The sequence below is a fragment of the Hipposideros armiger genome, unplaced genomic scaffold (assembly GCF_001890085.2).
Source record: "Hipposideros armiger isolate ML-2016 unplaced genomic scaffold, ASM189008v1 scaffold_116, whole genome shotgun sequence".
NCBI lineage: Eukaryota > Metazoa > Chordata > Mammalia > Chiroptera > Hipposideridae > Hipposideros > Hipposideros armiger.
Genome location: NW_017731466.1, coordinates 2,718,603 through 2,732,957, shown reverse-complemented (window position 1 = coordinate 2,732,957; position 14,355 = coordinate 2,718,603). Strand labels below are relative to the sequence as shown.

Here is a 14,355-nt window from a genome sequence, read left to right as displayed (position 1 = left end):
AAAAAAAAAAAAAAGAACTGAAAAGGAAAGACATGACCAGAAGACTATTTGTTGGGCTGGCCAAGTGGCGCGTTGGTTAAGAGCTGGCTTGGGATGCCAGAGGGCCCCGGGTCGGATCCCACATATGAGGGCCAGTGACACTGCACTCTACAGCTAAGATGCTGAACAACAGCTCAACCTGGAGCTGGGCTGCCGGGAGTCGCCGGCGACGGCGTAGGCTGCAGCCCCTTCTGCAGTGGATTGCCATGGGCTACCGTGTATAGCCAGCAGCCAGCGTGAGCAGCCAGAAGCCGGCGACTGACCTGCCCCGCCCGGGAAGAATGCAATGATGGTGCCAACTTGGGCCAATGAAGCAAGGTCCTCCACAACTAGACTGAAGAACAAAAGGACAGTAACTTGTCTGTTCCCCATCCCCCAATTCCCCAATAAAAATCTTAAAAAAAAAAAAACTATTTGTTAGAGAAAATAAATATACTAATATACTAGGAAATAGGAAATAATTAGAAACTAAAGAAAAGCAGACTTCCATATAAAAAGAATAGATAAAAATAAAAAATAATTCCTAGAATAAGAATAATTTTAAATGATTATACACAAAACACTAAGATTCTTTGAAAGGCAAATAATCTTTTTATAGAGACTTTAGAAAACGGGGGCAGAAAAAAGGGTAAGTAATGTCGTTTTGCAGCTAAACTTTCAAATGGACAGTTAAAAGAAAATTTTTTAACAGAGTCACTGAACAACTTGGAAGAGGAAATCAAATAAAATATTCAACCAGACTAATATTTAAATAATTGTATTATAAAAATAAATCTAAAATTTTAGGGGAAATTATATTCAGTGTAATTTTGAATATAATGAACAGCTGTTGGTTTCATAATATTTATACTTCCACAAACTCAGAAAAACTGGAGCATAGCATTGGATCTGGTTCCTGGCTGCAGTAGTATTCTCAAAAAGAGAAAGATTTTTGTAAAATCTAATAATCTATGGAATATCATCAGTTAAAAATTTAGCATACTTTCACATCTGAATATTAATATAAAGAGAAATTACTCCCTGGAGAAGTGTTAGTCAAACATTTGCAGATAATAGTCTTTGGGAAAGGATTGTACAAATTACAAGTAAAAGTAGGGGAATATTTGGTAGCTTAAATTGAAAAAGGCAAAATCTAGAAGTACAATCTAGAAACCAAAATCAGTAAAAGTATAGCCAAAATTAAAGGTTAAATATAGAAAAGTTACAGTTGTGTTATTTTAAAATTTTCAGTAAATTTCCTGATCATGGAGATAACAACATGATTATTCTGAGACATTTAGAAAATACCAAAGAAGTACCAAGAAAAAGAATTTCTGTCCCCTATAAAATTACTAATTGCATGTTATAAAATTTTTGTCTGTTCTTTTGAAAGTGTATTGGGTGTTGAGGGAGAGATGTGGTAGAGAAAGAGATGTATCTACACAAACACTGCTGGGATTATATAGTTTTGTGTGCTGCTTTTGATCTAATAGTTAAAATGATAGCATGAATTATTTTTGACATTAGCATTAATAATTGCATAAGAAAATGCTGAAGTATGGATGTACAATAAACTAACTGTTTGCCTATTTTTAGATTTTTTTCCCTTTTACCTAAAAAAGAAACAAAATCATCATAGATGTAATTAAATTAGCTCATAATATTAAAGAGAACTAAATAGTACAAAAATATGCTCTCATTAAAAACTGAAACAATACAGATATAGTGAAAGTCCCCTTAACATTCCTAGTTCCGTCCCCAGAGATAACTACAGTAATTAGTTTGGTGATTACGTCCTTCTATACATTGACATACAAGTTTACGTTGTTAGAAATAGGTACTTTGGTTTCCTAAGATTTTCTTTCTTTCACAAATGATATATTGACTTAGTATGGGAACAAATAATTACTGAGCACCTACTATGTCCCAGACATTGTTCTACATACTGGAGTAGTGAACAAAATAACCAAAAGCCTTGTCCTCATAGAGCTTATATTCTAGTGGGGGAATCCAACAGTAAGTAAGATAAGTAAGTAAAATATGGAGTATGTTAAGTGTTAAGAAGAGAAAGGGTAATATGAAAAAGCAAAGGAGAAGAGCATTTGAAAATTTAAACAGGGCGGCTAGGGAAGGCCTGGCTCAAAAGGTGTCATTTGAGTAAAAACTTGGGAGAAGTGAAGGAGCTACCTCTGTGAATGTCTGGGAGAAGCCCATTCCAGGTAGATTCATAACATGTACAAAGGACCTGAGGTCCATGCCTCAAGGACAGCAAGGATGACAGTATGACTAGAGCCAAGTGAATCAGAGGGAGAGCAGTAGGAAATGAGTGGTCGGGGTACAGGTCATGTCACACAGGGCCTGGTTAGTGAGGACATCAATAAGAAGTCATTGAAGGATTATGAGCAGAAGGCTGGCACAATAAGATTTACATTTGCACAGAGTTACTCATCTACTGTACTGAGAATAAATTTCAAGGGGCAAGGGCTGAAGCAGGGAGACCAGTTAGAATATTGCTACTCTACAGTACATATTATTCTACAATTTGGGTTTGTTGGGTTTTTTTTTTTCATTAACATTGTCATAGAGATGTTTTCTTGTCCATAGCTGGAGCTCTACCTTATTCCTTTTATCAGCCTCAAGTTGTTCTGCAGAATGGATGATATTGTTATAATTAACCATTTCTTGGTTGATAGACAACTTAGATAGTTTCCATTGTTTCTATACAAACAGTGCCGTGATGAAATCTCTGTATAGCCTTTTTATGTCCATGTAGATATCAAGAAGTACAATTGTCAAATGCAATGATAAATCCTATTTGTATTTTGATTGGTATTACACTGAATTTAGTTTATATGGGGAAAATTTATATCTTTTTAATATTGTCTTCACATTTAGGAACATGAGAAATCTTTCTGTGAGCGCTATAATTGTTTTCACATACACCTTACACATTCCTTCCCCAGAATATATCAAAAGTTATTTATTTTCATTCACTGAATTTGTTTGATCCTCAGGTGTTTCTTTTATTTCCTCTAGTGACTTCTTGCTGCTAGTTTTGAAGGACATTGTGTTGCAGAGACCAACTCTTCAAGTTATTCTGATGAGTGCAACTTTAAATGCTGAGCTCTTTTCAGAATATTTCAATTCCTGCCCAGTTATTACTATACCAGGTGATTAAAATGCATCATTAAGTATGTATTGTTCTAATAAGCAAATGAAACTATTTGAAAGTTAAATTGAGATATAAATTCATATATACTCCTCTTTCTAGAGAAGAAGTGATTAGTTTGTAACAAATAAAATTATAGCCATATAATGAAATTAATAAAGAGGCAACATTATGTCCGTTTGCCGGGAGATTTTAATTTTACATGTGCTGTTTTGAGAAGTCTAGGTTATTAGGGTTTCTAGCATTCCATTCTGTTTAACATCAGAATGTGAGTTTGCAACAGTAATTTGTCATAAAGAAAGAAATGTATCTGTGTACAGCATATTCATTCATTGCTGGATTCTGCTAAGTTTCTGGATATTGGTCCACTCTGGGAGAAAGTGAAGTTGGATAACCTGTGTCTTTTTTTGGTACTTTCCATCTCATTGTGGGATTAATTTATCACAGGCTTTTGTTTATCCTTCTGCAATTGATTGCCAAGGGACAGTTCCGAAGCACTGACTGATGAATAATAGTATTGTTTTTTCTGGTTATAGAGGATATTGACCATAGATTTAAATAAGAAATTATATGCTTGATCTAGAATATACTTGTTGAATATTTAAATGTCCCCTGTGGGGGAGGAAAGGAGTGATCAAAGCGCAGCCAGATAAAGAAGGTAAAAAATGTTTATTAGCAAGTGATCGTCTCTCTACCTATATATACACTTCTGTTTTCTTTGCTAACTGGAATCTACCCCTTCTAATTTCTATTATCAAAAGCTTTTTTTTTTTAATACTTTTAAGACCACAGAACAAATAGTACCTTATTGTGCCAACCTTTAAGGGAATTTTACATATTCAAACTATTTCAAGGTAATTGAAGAGGTATTATGCGGCTTTTCTATTTTGTTATCAGTTTATTTTATTTTCAATTTTATTTGTTTTTCCAGGTCGTACATTTCCTGTTGATCAGTTTTTTCTGGAAGATGCAATTGCTGTGACAAGGTAAGGAAGACATTAATTAAGTTTTGGTGAAAGTCTTTGAAAACAGAATTATTATTTTACCTCAGAATGTCTGGATATTAATAGTTTTTCTTCTGATTTTTCTACTTGAGCATTTTGGTTTCCCCTTTCTTTCAGCAAATATTTATTATACAAATTATTTGCAATTCGCAGGCAGTATTGTACATTAATGGTACTGACTCTGGAACCCTACTGTATACTATGGACTTTGATTGATTATGATGTGTCAATTGTATGTCCATCAGTTGTACTAATGTACCACTCTGGTGGGGAATGTTGCTGATGGGGGAGGCTGTGTATGTGTGTGTCAGGGGGCAGGAGCTATACGGGAAAACCCTGTACCCTCTGCTCAATATTGCTATGAACCTAAAACTTTAAAAAATAAAGTCTTTAAAAAACAAAAGATGAAGGACCAAATATATAGAGAATTCAACATGAAATAAAGTACTGATTCTGCAAACAAACTTTAAATCCAGTATTTAAAGCCCCCTACTTACTAACGCCAACATTGGTGAGCAGCTTAATCTCTCCATGACTCACTTTTATCATATGTAAAATGGGTATATTAATAGTAGCTGCTTCACAGCATTGTTATGAGGGTTAATTAATTAATTAATATTTAGAATTAATACTTTCAAAGTGCTTAGAACTGTGCCTGGCACATAGCAAGAGTTTTATAAATGTTAGCTATTATTACCATCATCGTCATTCTACCCTCAAGGAGTTGCAGTATAGTTTGAGTGTTAAGGTGTCTGTATGATTTCAGTACTGAGTAGAAAGTGATGATGTCTATTGGGTACAAACAGATTTTTTTCCTTTGAAAGTCCTGTATCCTCTTTCTACTCTTTAACCTTGATGATTCCCCAGGTTTTATTCTTGCACTGCTTCTTCTCACTGTTGCACTCTTCCTTAGCTCTCTTAGACCCATGTGATTTCAGCTGTCTCCTCTGTGCCAGGGACTCCCAGATCAATGTCTTCACTCCTGACCTCTGAGCTCCAGAATGAAAGCACCTTGATGCGTGGCACCTTAAATTCAACTCAGAAATTTTCTCCTTTTCCCTGGCCCTTTCATTCCTAACAAGTTCCGCTCCTTATTCTGTATTTGTTTAATGGTACAATAGTCTCAAACTAAAAATCCAAAAACAGTGGCTCACTTTAGTGTGCAATAAGCATACTTACGGAGTTTATGAAAATTGTTATTTTGTGGGCCCTCTTCAGCGTCCATTGAATGTGACCCTATGGGGAAATCATCTTACAGCTAGTTTATCTGTCTTTATTCTCTCACTTTTTCTAACTCACTGATTCCAGAATTATCTTAAAACAGAGCCAAAAGCTTCCCAGGGCACAGCCAGCAGAATCTTGGACTGGTGGAAGAATAGCACAGGAATTGGGCAGAAACAGAGCAGCGTTCCACTGAATGAGCACATAAAACAGGTGGATATGTTCGTTCACCAACAGACCCAGATACACACAGACACATTTCTTTGTCTTTCTTGCTCAGGTATGTGTTACAGGATGGGAGCCCGTACATGCGCTCCATGAAACAGATGTCAAAGGAGAAGCTGAAAGCAAGGCGCAACAGAACTGCATTTGAAGAAGTGGAGGAAGACCTGAGGCTGTCCCTTCACCTCCAGGATCAGGATTCTGTCAAAGATGCAGTGCCTGATCAACAGTTAGATTTTAAGCAGCTCCTGACCCGCTATAAAGGTAATGTGCTTCCTGGGGGCATATTATAATTATGCCAAAGATAACTACTGTTGACCCTTGAACAACACAAGTTTGAATGGTGCAAGTCCACTTCCACACAGATTTTTGAAACTAAATACTATAAATGTATTTTCTCTCCCTTATGATTTCTTGAATAACAGTTTCTTTTCTTTAGCTTACTTTATTATAAGAATACAGTGTGTAATACATGTGACATACAAAATATGTGTTATCTATTGTTTATGTTATGGGTAAGGCTTCCAGTGAACAGTAAGCTCCTAGTAGGTAACTTTTTGGGGAGTCAGTTGTGGGTGGACCCTTTCGCCATGTGAGACACAACAAGAAGACAGCTGTCGGGCCAGCCGAGTGGCACGTTGGTTAAGAGTTGGCTTGGGGGCCGGCCGAGTGGCGCGATGGTTAAGAACTCGCTTGGGATGCCAGAGGGCCCCGGTTCGGATCCCACATATGAGGGCCAGTGACACTGCCCTCCACAGCTAAGATGCTGAACAACAGCTCAACCTGGAGCTGGGCTGCCATGAGTCGCCGGCGACGGCGTGGGCTGCAGTCCCTGTGGCAGTGGATTGCCATGGGCTACCGTGTGTAGCCAGCAGCCGCAGTGAGCGGCCGTCCAGAAGCCGGTGACTGATCTGCCTCGCCAGAGAAGAGCGCAATGATGGTGCCAACTTGGGCCAGTGAAGCAGCGTCCTCCACAACCAGATTGAAGAACAAAATGACAGCAACTTGTCTGTTCCCCTCTCCCCAATTCCGCAGCACTGTTCCCATCCCCCCAATTCCCCAATAAAAAAAATCTAATAAAAAAAAAAAAAAAAAAAAAAAAAAAAAAAAAAAAAAAGAGTTGGCTTGGGACACCAGGTCCGAGCAGCAGGGCCCCGGTTCGGATCCCACATTAGGGCCAGTGATGCTGCGCCCTCTACAGCTAAGATGCTGAACAACAGCTTGACTTGGAGCTGAGCTGCTGTGAGGCGACGGCGTAGGCTGCAGTGGAGCTGCAGTGGACTCCCGTAAGCTACCGTGAGCAGCTGGCAGCCAGCGTGAACTTCCAAGAGCCACCATGAGCTGCTGCCCAGTGGCCGGCGACCGATCTGCCTCACCCGGGAAGAGTGCAATGATAATATCAACATGGGCCAGTGAAGCGACGTCCTCCACAACTAGACTGAAGAACAAAAAGGACAGCCACTTGTCTGTTCCCCTTCCCTGATTTCCCAACGCTGTTCCCCTCCCCCAATTCCCCAATTTAAAAAAAAAAGAAGACAGCTGTCTAGTAACCAGGAAGTGGGCTTTCACCAGATGCTGGATCTGTTGGCACTTTGATCTTGGACTTTCCAGCCTCCAGATCTGTGAGAAATAAATTTGTTGTTTATAAGCCAACAACAACAACAACAAAAAATAGTTGTAAGTGTATTTTCGACTGCACAGGGGGTTGGTCCCCCAACCCCCATGTTGTTCGAGGGTCAACTATAGTTTTTTGCGCCCATGATCATGTAGAAGAAAGATGTGGCTCTTGTTTCACAGGTATATTGTCTTTAATTGATCAGAACAATCTTAAACCTAGAAAAATAGCAGTTCCAACATATATTAGATAATAATTATTATCAGTGTTTTTTTCTGATTTTAAAAGAAATGTATTCATTATAGCAAAATTGGGACGTAGTAAAATATAAATTATATTCTGAGTATTTTGTAACTTTTTATTTTGCTATGATTTCAAATTCAAAACTAAAGAAAAATTTGTAAGACTACACAATGAACCCATATATCCTTTACCCCGATTTACCAATTGTTAATATTTTGCTTCATTTGCTCTGTGTGCATGTATATATTTTTTTCCTGAACCTTTTGAAAATAAGTTGCACATATGATGCCGCTTAACCCCTATTCTTTCAGTAATATTTCCAAAAAACAGGGACAGTCTCTTGCATAAGCACAGAAGATGATAAAAGAGAGAATACTTAACTGATAGAATGCTCTCATTTATTCCACGGTCCATATTCTAATTTTGCCACTTCAATAATATCCTTTATTGCTATTTTTTCTTGGTCCAGGATTGCATATTGCATTTAGTCATCATGTGTCTTAAGCTTCTTTTGATCTGGAAAAATTTCCCAGCCTTTATTTTTCTTTTATGACCTTGACATTTTTAAAGAGTTCAGCCAGTTATGTTTCCCCATGATTAAATATAGGTGATGCATTTTTGGTAGAAAACCACAGAAATAATGTTGAGTCCTCAGTATATCATTCAGGAGGCACATGATGTTGGTTGCCCTATCATTGACAATGTAAATTTGATCACTTTGTTAAGGTGATGTCAGCTAGGTTCCCCCCTAGGTAGTGACTAGATCTAAGCCATGCCTTTCTAATTTCAAGCACAGAGGTTACCAAAGTTCAGAAAGCACTTCTTAGAACTTCTTTCTAAGGAAGGCGGTAGGCAGATTTGAGGTCAGGAAACCTGGCTCTGCCATTAGCCTCTGTATAGTGCTGCGCTGATCGCTTAGCTTCTCTGAGGCTACCTTTCCCTGTAAAAAAAATGACATAACCTAGTTGATAGTGCTCTTTTACTTTTCCGAAAATTAAATAATGTTCATGAGCTCAATTTTTAAAACTTTTTCTAGTTAAAAAATAATAATCAGTTCTAACTATATAGTTGATTAGTAAAAACTGCCAAGTATAAAAAAAACTTTTTAAAAACGATTTTCACTTCTCTTCTTCTTTTTCAGGTAGTTGATCCTTTATCCTTTTTGAAAAGTCTGGCTATTTGAAGTCTTGACAAATGAAAATGATTCCTTCTTTGCTTTCCATATCCTTATTTGTGTAGCCTGTTTCTTCCTTGCTTTCATTTTTGAACGACATGGGGTTCACTCTGCCAGAACATTATTTAGAAACTGCTTTTGCCCCTCTTCAAACTTTTTGGCATTAATATAGGGAGCTTCTTTTCCTTGATACCAGCTGTAGTTATTTTGTTCCATTTAGGCTGTATTTAGGGTGATGGACTATTAGGAGGACCCAAGAAGAAAAGGCAGCAGTCTTTGGAGAGTTGGTCTCATCAAGAATACACTGTTTTTCAAAGAGCTGGGGCTTGTAGTACAACTCAAAGAACGGTGTATTTTACAAGGCCTCAGATAAATTAGAAGGAAATTGTAGACTCTTAATCTGAAAGTCAATGGATAGACTTCAGAGGTGTTAGTGAAGCCATTAAAATCACATGTGTTTTTTTTCAGGGAAGATCCATAACTTTTATCATTTTTTCAAATGAACCTAAAGGTTAAGAGTCACTGTTGCAAAGATGCTGGTGAAAGTTGTGGTCTCTATCCATTGTTTTACATGGGTTACTGTTACCTGGACTTCATCTGATCTAACTCATGACTTGATTGAATCTGGAAGGGGTTTGTTTCTAATATGTATTTGGCTTTAATTTTTTTTTTTCTGGAGCTGAAATTGTCAATAACTGTGTGATAGATAAAAGAGGGGAAAGGAGGAAAAAAGTGGCCTACCTGGGCCTTCACAGCAGGGTCAGGAGCCTAACCTTTGGGTTATTGCTCAAGCAAAAAGTACTTCCAGTGAGTGCATATTTTCTGAGGAACTGAAAGAAAATACATTCATTTCAGTACATTAAATGTGAACATGAGTGAAGACACTCACCTAGTTCACAGGCATATTGTCTTCAGTAAGGTATAATTATGTTTCTAATTTTTACCTTTCTTTCAGGGGTTAGCAAATCAGTCATCAAAACAATGTCCCTCATGGATTTTGAAAAGGTTAACTTAGAATTAATAGAGGCCTTGTTAGAATGGATTGTAGATGGAAAGCACTCCTACCCTCCAGGTAATTGTTTCTTGTCTGCATTTATGTGTGAGATGGCAAAAGGGAAGGGAGCTTAACTGAGATCGTGGGTACTGTGGAGACAACCTTCCTGGAGACCTCATCCTCACCCCCCAACTTTCACCCTCCCCCAGTTGTGTGTGAAGTTGCTTATTAGGCTTTTTTGGGGGAAATTTTACCTTTTGAGGTTCACCAACTCATTTGTTTGGCACTCTTTTGCTCCTGTCGAGCCCAAAGATGTTAACAAAACAAAGTCCAAAAGGAAGAAAGCTGAAAAGAAGGCCTGGATGAGCCACGTGGTAAACACCCAGCCCCTGGATAAACAGGAGCCCAGTAAAGTAATGAATGTTTGACTCACATGAAGACTCTGCACGTGGAGGTCACAGGGCGTTGGGGTTAAGAGAACAGGCTTTGGAGTCTGATTAACTTCCCGGCTCTGCTGCTCAGAAACTCTGTAACCTTGGACAAAGCCTGGATCTTCGATTTCTATGCCTCAGTTTCCTTGTTCGTAAAATGAAGAAATGTAATAAGTCCTCTTAGGTACAGCTATTTTGACGATTTCAAAAATCCATACATAAAGCCCACATAGTTAATGCACAGTAGATACTACCCCTAATAATGATGATATTATAATTATATGTTTATCATCATTAGTATTGTTATCACTGTTTCTGCTGCTGCTATAACACAGAGCAGTAACTGCTTTCCCTTTACTCACTGCCTTCCCGTCCCAGTGGCCTCACTTGCAGTCCCTTATCCCCAGAATGAAAGACCAAGACCTTCTCATGACTGAATCCTTCATACCATTCAGATTCCTGTCAAAAGTTTTTTTCTTCAATGAAGTCTTCTTTGACCACCCTGTTTTCTTGTCGCTCCCCTTACTCTATCATATTACCCAGAAATGATTGTGATTTTTATTATAGCACTTAACACTATTCAGAATTACAGTTCTGCTTACTGACAGCCTCCAAAAGGATGTAAGCTCCTTAAGAATAGGATTTCTTGTGCACCCCTGTGTTCCTCAGACCCTAGAACAGTGCCCAGAATATTTAGGTATGGAGTAAATATTTGTTGCATGAATAGATGCAGCCAATGTTGGGTGATCATTAAGTTGAATAATAGATCAAACAATTACACAATTACATTATGTGCTCATTACACAGTGCTTAAGAGAAATGGGAATAGCTGCCCTCGTCTGCTTAGACTTTACTCATGTGGTATTTTCTAAAGAGACATGCGAGCCACATAAAAATATTAAACTGCCTTGTTTCTCATCTCTTGGCAAGTAGCCACTGTTGGCTAATGCATTATGACTGGACTGAATATCTTGTTTCATCCCAAAGGAAAAAAAAATCAAGCATAGCAGAGAGAAATATTAGAAAATTACCTGAATTCAAAGCCGAGTAGATGCAGTGATTAGGGCGTTGGTGATATCCCTGATACAGATATCCCTGATACAGATGGCCAAGCCATGAGAGCAGAACAGATCAGAAGGCACACAAAAATATACACAAAATATTTTCTTCCATCCACATAGATTATTTTACCACTCTAAAACTCTGTGGTATCCTGGTAGGGAGGAGCAGGCAGTATGTAATGGAAAGAGCATGGATCCGATGCTAGAAAGCCTTATTGACTCTCTGAGCTGGCCAAGGTACTGAGTCACTTTAAGGGTACTGATAACCTTCTCCATGGGTGGCTGTGAGGACCAAATGAGATAATGTATGTGAACATGCTTTATATACTGTCAAGTGTTAATACCAACTCGAACATAGCTTTTGCCCTTCTTCCTTCAGAGTTCTATTTTTGTAATGATTTAGTTTCCTTATTTATTTAGCAGGGAGAATAACTATGAAAGATAAAAGGTTGTGAGTTCCTTGTGGACAGATTTGTGTTATATATTTCATTGTACCTAACACAGAGGTGACAGACACCCAGTAAATATTTGTGAGATTAAAGGCTAGTGAAGATGGTCCCAGTTTCCTATCTGAATAGAGTACAAAAGAAGGTGACTATTGCTGAGTGATCACTCTTGGCACAGAAATACACCATAATCAGTTATCACTGCTTCTCTTCTTTAATGTAAAATTTAAAAGCCCATAAATTTGGGCTGGTTAGCTAATGTGCTGCCTCTTCAAAATATATCTGAACTTAGATTACCACATTGGCCAGCCAATTATAGTTTCTTTGTCTCATTTCCAGTAAAATGTTGATGGATTTTTTTCTGGTAATAGAAAAGCCTTCCTATCTTATAAGATTAGAAGGATAATTCTTCCTATAGAAACAGAATGTCAGTGGCCAGTGCACTGAAGAAATATGTTTAAAGAGATTTGCTAATGATTCTTGTATAACCTAAGGCATTACATTTTTTCACACTTCGGTTTTTCCTGTTACAGAAAGATAATAATATCCCATTAATTTTGTATTGAGTTGTCGGAAAAGTTATGACATATTTTTTCTGTTTTTCGTTGCAAAAATGCTTCATGAGTTTTCCAACAACCCAATAGTTACTAAGTCAGAAAAAGTATTTTAAAAATTTGTTATCCATTAAAGGCTTAGGGGCTTTACAGTAAAGAAAATTGACAGTGAAAAATTGTAGATTATTACTTTTTTGTTCATTTAAAATAGCTTTATAATCTATGTTTCTTTTTCTTTGCATCTAACAAATTGATCCTTTTTATATACCCAGGTGCTATACTTGTATTTTTACCGGGACTAGCAGAAATCAAGATGCTTTATGAACAGCTACAATCAAATTCTCTTTTCAACAACAGACGTAGTAATCGGTCAGTTCATTGCTTTCTACATCCTCTATCGTCTGTTGCAGTTATACTCTGAAGATGGGTAACCAGAAAGGCCTCTTTAACAGTCATCACCCTCTTTAGACCCTGGTGTCACTCCCCAAGAATATGTTTGTTTATGCCAGCTGGAAACAGACGAACCTATTTGTTCCAGGAAATCAATCATTCCCATTCCATTTAGTAAAAATATTTATCTTCACTTAGCATAGTGACTCAGCTAACTTGCATGTAATTTCAGTTGCCAGATACAAGGGATGGGAGAAGCCAGTGTTAGTAACAACACGGAAATGCTACCGCTTTGAAAAAAATTAATTTTCAACAGTTCCTATTCTGGTAGCAAGACACATTGGCTGTCTTCATATCTAAGGGGACAACTGCTTAACAGATGAACAATCCCTAGAAACATAAGAATGAAATTTTTTAGTATATATCACTGGCTCTGCCTCTTTCTCTGGCTTTAAAGGTAGGAAAAAATGATTCTTTCCTGGTTAGTGTGCTCTAGGCCTGTTACTTGTAGAATATCAGCTGTTTAGTCCTCTTGATTATTTACTACTGAATTACACTCTAGTTTTTCCCAAGTTAATGCAAGGTTTTCAGTTCATAGAAGTGAGTAAATATTTTGTAAGGATCAAAAAGAACCTCCCCAGTTAGAAGAGCTGGGCCTTGAGGACAGGTTGTTGAGAAGCTGCTGACTTGGTGTGATATTGTTAGTTTTAATAGAAATTCACCCGCTATAATCCGATTTCAGTGTTTTATGCTTGAGCACTAAATGTGCTTTTTTATTTCATTTCAGATGTGTTGTTCACCCACTTCATTCATCTTTATCCAGTGAAGAGCAGCAGGCTGTGTTTGTAAAACCTCCCGTAGGCGTAATTAAGATTATAATTTCCACCAACATTGCTGAGACATCCATCACCATCGATGATGTCGTCTATGTCATCGATTCTGGGAAAATGAAAGAAAAGAGGTATTCTCTTTTGGCAGTATCAGAGAGGGGCTAAAGATGCCTCATTTAGAGTGACACAGCTGTTAATGGCTGATGTTAAACTACATAGATTACTGTTTGAAAAAATACTGTATGAAAACTGTAGGTGGGCGTATTAGTGAGTCTTATAGCTGGACCATAATCTTAAAGCCAAATGGAGATGGAAAGTTTAAGGTTTTATCTTGGAAGTAATTAATTGTTTTTCCTCTGTTTTTTTTTTTCATATGCTTTACATGTATTTGAATGAAAAAGTTGATATGGGAGGTGATGGATGGGTTAATTAATTTGATTGTGGTAATCATTTCACAATGTATACATTTATCAAAACATCACATTGTACACCTTAATATATACCATTTTATTTGTAAAAAATAAATAGAAATTAAAATGAATTAAAATAAAGAAAAAGAGTTGAATAAAGAACCTGTATGTAGTAGCATTTAATACCATTTAAACCAGTACTGTGTGCTCCCACCAGGGACTCAGCTATCCAGAACAGGACACTGTACTGCGGAAGTCAGGTCGTTCACCTATTCTCTCCATGCTAACTAGAGCCGTGGCCATATTTTATAAAATAACTTTTTTTTTTAACCTTTTCTTTATAGATATGATGCCAGCAAAGGGATGGAAAGTCTAGAGGATACTTTTGTTTCTCAAGCTAATGCTCTGCAAAGGAAAGGTCGAGCAGGCCGTGTTGCGTCTGGGGTCTGCTTCCATTTATTCACTAGTCATCACTTCAGTCACCAGCTATTAAAGCAGCAGCTGCCAGAAATACAAAGAGTGCCATTGGAACAGCTGTGTCTAAGGTACATCTTGATCTTTGTGTTCTGCTTC

The 14,355-nt window shown here is 37.5% G+C and overlaps 1 protein-coding gene across 3 annotated transcripts in view; it reads left to right on the top strand.

Annotated features, from left to right (window-relative positions):
* The window catches only part of DHX57 (DExH-box helicase 57), a 59,572-nt gene that overhangs the window by 26,340 nt on the left and 18,877 nt on the right, over positions 1 to 14,355 (top strand). For all 3 annotated transcript variants that reach the window (XM_019647828.1, XM_019647829.1, XM_019647830.1), the window contains exons 10-16: positions 3,055 to 3,188; positions 4,119 to 4,173; positions 5,693 to 5,898; positions 9,622 to 9,738; positions 12,425 to 12,521; positions 13,330 to 13,503; positions 14,127 to 14,327. In XM_019647828.1, the coding sequence (XP_019503373.1) occupies positions 3,055 to 3,188; positions 4,119 to 4,173; positions 5,693 to 5,898; positions 9,622 to 9,738; positions 12,425 to 12,521; positions 13,330 to 13,503; positions 14,127 to 14,327 (984 nt within the window). The remainder of the gene's footprint in view (positions 1 to 3,054; positions 3,189 to 4,118; positions 4,174 to 5,692; positions 5,899 to 9,621; positions 9,739 to 12,424; positions 12,522 to 13,329; positions 13,504 to 14,126; positions 14,328 to 14,355) is intronic.